We start from the raw sequence: 7,216 nt of genomic DNA on the forward strand, positions 1-7,216 counted from the left end.
CTTTACATGGCCAGAGTTGTCCTGTTCTCACTCATTTTGTGCTATATAACTGTGCTGAAGTTCTGCTATGGTCAAGCTTGCCTCTCAGAGACATTGTCTTGGGTTTTTTTGAAAGCAGTATTCTGTGGCTAATCACTCTTACAGTAGGCACAGGCTTCTGTGTTAATTTCTAATTTGGATTCAGCTATCACCAGCTCCCAGGGCATGACTTTTGAATCTGGTGGTAAAAGACACAGCCTTTGCTATCAGGGATATTCTCTCTGAAAGTACTTGGGTACTGTTATCAAGTCACTTCTTGCTGTCTGATAAACTGAACCAGTAGTATGAGTAGTCCGAGTTGTACTGGAAGTTTGTGTTTGGTAGCTTCTCAGCTTAATCCCAGATCCTTTTTCTGAGCTGTTAGTTACTAGGATGATATTTTCCACCCTGCTGTAGGTCTGTCCACTAACTTGGATTAGGAATGTAGTTGGAGCTTGAGCTGCAAGTTCAGTGGTTTATGTTCGGTGTTTTGGATGTAATGACAACTCGTGTATGTGGAGGGTCTATACATACACATGCTTTTTATTTTCTTGTATTTCAGGAGCTGTCTTGCTTTGTTACCCGATGTTATGAAGTGGTGGTGAATGTAGTGCATCAGTTGGCTGTTCTCTATACCAGCAACAAGTAATTATTCTCTAAAAGGCTGTATTGTTTTTATGTAGTTAAACAAAGGTATAAAATATGAATGTTCTGTCTAAGGCATAGTCATTTTTGGAATATTGTTGTCTAGGGATAAGGAGAGTGCTTTGCTGTGTGAGTTTGGGCTTCGTAAACAATTACTAAAGTGGATTTGTTTTATTTTTAGAAAATACGGTGCTTTTATGTAATGAAGAAATTTTTTAATTTTTTTTTTTTTTTTTAGAAAATTGATACTTCAGAGGCACTTAGTCTTTATGATTAAGAGATCTTATTACTCTCTCAGCCTTGCTCTGTTTGAGAGAGTGAGATTCCTTCTGCTGACTGATACAGTAGCTTCAGAAGCTTAAAAATCAAATCACTTCAACAGTCTAATTATGTAAATCTTGCTGTATATTCCTTGTAGAATGACCATAGTTTTAACACCTGAAGCTGAGCTTAGTGAGTGCTGTTGGATTTGGCTCCTCTGAAAATTCTGAGGAGAACTTAGCTCCAAAATTACTTTTTTTTTGTGTGTGTAGGGGGGGGTTGTTTGGGTTTTGGTTTTTTTTCCATTTCTGTCTTACGTTGCAGCACAAGGTAGACTTTCTGTGTGGTGCTGAATGAACAAGGCTGGATGTGGAGCTTGGACGTGGCTTAATTAAATATGTGAAATGATTTTGTACTTTTGTGCCACAAGGCTGGATGTGTCAAGGCTACTTGTTCTTAGCATGACTGAATTGGGAATTGCTGATATACATGTGCACTGAATGAAGTCGGCATGTGATATACGTCACATGTATATCAGCAGTGTACAGTCACATGCTGTACATTCAAAAATGTCCTATTAAATTTGATCACAGCACACGGATTTCACATAACATATGCTTTTAATCAGATTTTGAGGTTTTTTTTCTGAAGGTGCTATGTTTATGAAGAAAACTGTACCCCAAGAAACAAAGAGCACACTGTGATACAGAATTGATAAATATGCTCTGTTCTAAGGATTAAAAAGGAATTAAAATATTTATTTTAATTACAGGAGTTCACCTAAAATTATAGAGACGTCTGGAGTTCATTTTCAGGTGGGCATGATTTGAAGCCCTTTTGCTTATGTAATATATGTATGTCTTGATCATTAATCCTGAGAAAAGCAGCAAGAACGTGAGTTTCAAGTACAACTTTCAATCTAGCATATCCTTTAAAGGTTTTATTAATCAACTTTTTCTGACCATTATGTGGAAGGGCTGGTATCTCCATGTCTATCATGTTCTAGCGTTCTTAACTGAAAGGTGTTTGCTTGCTCCCTTGGTGTGTGTAATATGTGCTTCTGCATGTAAACAGTTTTAAAAATTCTACTTTCAGTTTCATGTTCAGATCAGTGAACTTAGTGGTGCTTGCATGCAAACTGATGTTCCTTGTGTCACTACAAGAAATACTAAATCTTTAAGCTACCAGACCCAGAAGTCTCCAATTTAACTCTAGCTTATATGTTATTGGCAGATAATATATTGAAAGGAATTGAAATTTTATATGTTACACATGACAGCAATAAACTTTAATAGTTACAGGGTTTTTTTTTTTGTGTCTTTGTTTTCTTTGGTTTTTTGTTTGTTTTACATTTGTTTGTTTTGGTCTTTGTGGGGTTTTTTGTTTTTTACAGGCAATGTATGAGCATCTGGGAGAGTTGCTCACAGTCTTAATCACTCTGGATGAAATAATTGACAATCATGCCACTCTGAAAGATCACTGGACCATGTATAAGAGGTGTGTCTCTGAAGGTGTGGAAAATACTTCCACAAAATAAAAGATAAAAAGCATGTGTGTGTGTCTGTTCCAAGAAAGTCAGTGTGAGAACATGGATTTTGGTAACCCCAAGAGTTTAACTGAAATCTCAATGAAAAGCAGGGCTAAGCTCCCACTTTGTCCTTCTAACAGCACCTTTAAGTTTTTAAAGTGCTGAATGTTATATCTACAATACACAGTAAGTATGTGGACAAACAGAGTAGTGGTTGGTGGGGTTTAAAATATATTCAGTACAAAATCTAGTTTGGCACAGAACTGATCTAAGACTATCCCTATCCATACTGATCATGGGGATGACCAGAAATCATACAGTAAGTAAGAATATTATCTTAAGTAAAAGCTGAAGAATCCACAATTATTAAGGTAGTTAAATTAGTGGAATAATAACTAATTGAAAACCTCAATAAATGGTGGTAGTCAAATGCATATGGCTTATAAAGACCTAGTAGGTTTGGGGGGGGTTTATGGGTTGTGGGGTTTTGGGGTTTTTTTGGGTTGTTTGTTTTAATTTTGGAGGTGCTGCTAGGCACAGGTGTGAGCAATTAAAACTTATTCTCAAAATAGTACAGGATATGATAAAACTGTTAGCATGTTTTAATTGTGTTTGCATGTATGTGTTTAACGCTTGCTCCTTACAGGCTGCTAAAATCTGTCCATCATAACCCTTCAAAGTTTGGGATTAAAGAAGATAAATTAAAGCCATTTGAAAAGCTGCTGTTAAAACTGGAATGCCAGTTACTTGATGGAATGATATTTCAGGTAATGAAATTAATGTTCCCTAGTATGATAGGGGAAACTATTACATTTAAAGGAGACTTTAGGATGTTTTGCTTGTTTGTTTTTATTTTATTTTGTTCTGGATAAAGTGATCTGTGAATTTGACTCTTGCATCTGTGCATGGGGGAAAAAAAAAAGGCTCTATTGTTAAGGTCCTTCCTTCCTCTTCTCATGTGCTAGAAATGTGCCAGGCTGTGAATGGTAGCAGTTACTGCTTACTGTTCTGCAGAATTAAAGAAATGCAAACAACTTGGCATTAAGACTGTGTATTATCCAGGAGTCTGTTTTTCACCAGAAATTTTAATAGTGGTCAGGCTTACACAGCGTAGGTCCACTTTGTTTTAGCTGCAAGTTAAAGTCATCTCAGTATCCTGAAAACCTTAAGTGTGACCTCTTGTTATGTACTTTGTCTCATTCCTAACATATGAAACGGGTAGCTGTCATGAGGTACCACTTCATTGATGTATACTCCTGCAACATGCAACTATGCAGGTGGATGAGAAGGATTATTACTTTTATAATACAGTTAATGTAAAGGTGTTCATACAAGAAGACATATTTTTTTCTTTTTTTTTCTATAAAAGTGTGTATTTGAGACTGAAATCGGATGTTGTGACTTGGTGGGCAGAGGATAGTGTTGCTGAATCTGGTCATACTAGAGCCAATTGAGCAGGACTACTGCTCAGTTCTTACTGTTACATCTTAAAAGGCATAGGGAAGAAGGTTTTGTTCTCTGAAAAGCCTCCAAAAGGTGAACTGTAGATAAATAATTAAACACAATTTGGCTTATTCTTTCAAAGGACATTGCTACTAGCTATCCATTTTTCATCTTATATTTCTCTAATGTTGCATTAGTACAAAGACTTCATTGTATGTTTGAGACATCAGTAGGATTTGTGTGGTATTCATTCAGGATGTTTCCCCTTCTGTCCTACCAGTGCCCCTTCCTAACAAAAATACATGAAAAATATTCTTAAATACAATTCCATCAAAACTTTTTCTAATATCTTTAGAAAATCTGAAGTATCTCTCTTTTTTTTTTTGTGGTTTGCAGTAATTTTTTTTTAAAACAACCACCAGTGGTGTGGGGGTTTTATGCTACAAGTTGATGAACCACATCCTACAAGCATGATAATTTTGTTTAGCTAATGGACAGTTAGTCATGTATTATAGTGTAGTAATGCAAATATACATCTAGTTTCTTATCGCTAGCGCATCATGTGGTTTCTTTAAAAATACCCCTTAACTGAAATCTTCAATAAGTAAATAAAATGGCCTTTTTGGATGTTAGATATAAGAGACATTTTTAATGTTTTCTGTTATACTAAGGAATTTAGGCATAATTAAAAAATTGGTGTGTTGTGAAGTTTAAGACTGACTTCAAGTTAGTGCTGTATGACAAATCACTGTGCTCTTGCAGCATTCTTCTCTTGCAAAATCAGTATTCTTTTAATGTTCAAAATTCATGGCATTATCATGATGCTTTTTTTTTCCTTTTTGCTTAGGCCTGTATAGAGCAACAGTTTGATTCTGTAAACGGTGGAGTATCGGTGTCGAAGAACAGCACGTTTGCTGAAGAATTTGCTCATACTCTTCGCACAACCTTTGCAAATGTTGAAGCCAAACTTGGTAACACAAGCTTGTTCTTCTCTTGTCAGCTTCACTGTTTCTAAAAGTATTTGTATTGACTGTCTAGGAGTAGAATTAAAAAAGGGATTTGTTTGGTGTATTTCTGCAGGTGAACCTTCAGAAATTGACCAGAGAGATAAATATGTGGGCATCTGTGGCCTCTTTGTACTGCATTTTCAGATTTTTCGCACCATAGACAAGAAATTTTACAAGTCGCTGTTGGATGTCTGTAAAAAGGTGACTGCTTTATTCTTTTGTCAATAATTTGGGGGGGGTGGGGTGGGAAAGAAACTTCAGTAATGATGTAAATAATTTTCTTAGTTGCATAGCATGGCAAAGACCTGGGAAAAGAAAGAACACACAATTTACCAAAACAAGTCAGAAAGCAGAATTGATATTTTTTTTTTACTTATAATTTCCATTACGACCCATTTGCTTTTAAAGATGCTCTAAAATCTGTCCATTCACATAGCACCAAGGTAAAATAACTTGAAATTACCATTAAAATCTTTCTTAAGACTGATGTGGCACTGAGGACAGAACATTGTTTGAGTTATGAGTATTGTGGGATTGAATAAATACTTTGGGTTTTGATCTTGGCTATAAACATGTATTTTGAAAGATCTCTGAGTCTAAAGGTGACTTGGGCTTTTTCATATCAGGTTGTATTAAGAAATTATTACATTCTCTAATAATACTGTTTAGAGTCACTGAGAGTGGTAATAACGCTTCCTGTGGTGTCCTTAGTGGACTTCTAGGGGAGAAGCCTTTTTTTAATGTGAACGTAATACTTTGTAGAAACTAGTTATGCAGAAGTAAACAGAATTGTGTGATATGGTTCAAAAGAGGCATCAGAAACATGCATGGTGGCATAGTATTTGTTGCTGCTACTTATTGTTTATTACTACTTGTAGTATTTTTCCCCCTTATTTTCTTTTTTATTTTTTTTTCTCAAGGTACCAGCCATCACATTAACTGCTAACATCATCTGGTTTGCTGACAACTTTCTGATTCAGAAGATACCAGCTGCTGCCAAACTTCTGGACAAGAAAAGTATTCATACAGTAAAAATGCAAAGGGAGAACTTTCTGCAACAGAGGGCACAATCACTTACCAAGTATGCTTCCTAAATACTGCTTCATGGTGATCTTTGGCAAACGGTTTATAAACATCTGAGTTTCTTTATTCAGTGTAGTAGGATGTTGTGTGTGTTGTGCAGTGGTGTTAAACAACTTCTCCATTTCACTGCAGCAATATGTATATGTTAGTGTTGCTGAAAAGCTACTGGTCAAAATGAAGCTTTTTTATGTCGTCCTTTCAGAAAAATGTGTATTATGTCACCAAAATAACAAAGTTCCTGGCAGCTCTAAACATTTGATTATTTCAGTTATTTGTACTTACTTGCAAATTTTTTTTCTATTTTTTTTTTTTTTTTCTCTAAACTAGTGTCTAGTAACCTGAGCTGCTTTGTTTTCTATTAGGGCTCTCTGTGTCTTTCTGGAGGTAAGTTGCTAGTAGGCTTCTAGAGGAGTTTTTCTCTGGTGAAGATACTTCCTTTGCAAGCATTTCTTTCTTCATGACTGTTTAAATTGCTTGTTTAATGGTCTTTGAGATTATCTATATTTGAAAAGACTTCTGTTCTTTTTTGCTCTGCATGTAGTTTGCAGGTCACTTCCTTCTCTAAGTTCTTTCTAAAATATGTTTAAAGATGAGGTTTTTTAAGTTGTCAGTTTTATGAACAAGTGTGCTGCACTGCTTAGGGAGGTAACAGGGCTAAGATTTCTGTTTGCAGACTGAAACAAGAAGGTGGAAGATGAGGTCTGTAGAACAGAAGTAAAAACTTAAATTTTGCAGGTTGTCTTTCTATGCTGTATGCAAGCTGCCAGAACTGGGCTGGAGAGGAGGAGGGAGAAGGGAAAGCAGCTCCATGCCTACATGATCCTCTTGCAGATTATTTTCACTACTGCTATGTTTTTGTTTTAACCCATCTCTTCCTGGTAACCCATCCTGCATCCACAGGAATTGTCAAGAGCTCTAACTGAATTCTTTCCTGGGCTTTAGTTCCTGGATGGAGCATAATTGCACTGCTGATTTGCTTTTGGTCTTGGGCAGTGGTACAAGTCACGTCTTGCAGCTCTTAAGAAAAGATTGAAAAAGATCTGGGTATTCGTGGACATTTTGAGGATACTGTAATACCATGCAGATTTTGCATCTTCTGATCTGAATTCTGCCAATAACTTTTTGTTGCTTTGTTCTTGAATTGCCTTTGTTAATTGGATTATTGTCTTAAATAGGAGTACTCTTTAAAGTGTAATTTTTTTTATGTCATAATCAATGAACTGAATGCATT

General features: G+C 35.9%; 1 protein-coding gene across 1 annotated transcript in view; it reads left to right on the top strand.

Moving 5' to 3' along the window:
* Window positions 1–7,216, top strand: part of WASHC4 (WASH complex subunit 4) — a 39,067-nt gene that overhangs the window by 10,200 nt on the left and 21,651 nt on the right. The window contains exons 7-13 of the mRNA XM_010168073.1: window positions 581–663; window positions 1,697–1,739; window positions 2,318–2,421; window positions 3,099–3,219; window positions 4,743–4,866; window positions 4,976–5,103; window positions 5,823–5,983. Coding sequence (XP_010166375.1) covers window positions 581–663; window positions 1,697–1,739; window positions 2,318–2,421; window positions 3,099–3,219; window positions 4,743–4,866; window positions 4,976–5,103; window positions 5,823–5,983 — 764 coding nt within the window. The remainder of the gene's footprint in view (window positions 1–580; window positions 664–1,696; window positions 1,740–2,317; window positions 2,422–3,098; window positions 3,220–4,742; window positions 4,867–4,975; window positions 5,104–5,822; window positions 5,984–7,216) is intronic.

The sequence above is a fragment of the Antrostomus carolinensis genome, unplaced genomic scaffold (genome assembly GCF_000700745.2).
Source record: "Antrostomus carolinensis isolate BGI_N321 unplaced genomic scaffold, ASM70074v2 scaffold8850, whole genome shotgun sequence".
NCBI lineage: Eukaryota > Metazoa > Chordata > Aves > Caprimulgiformes > Caprimulgidae > Antrostomus > Antrostomus carolinensis.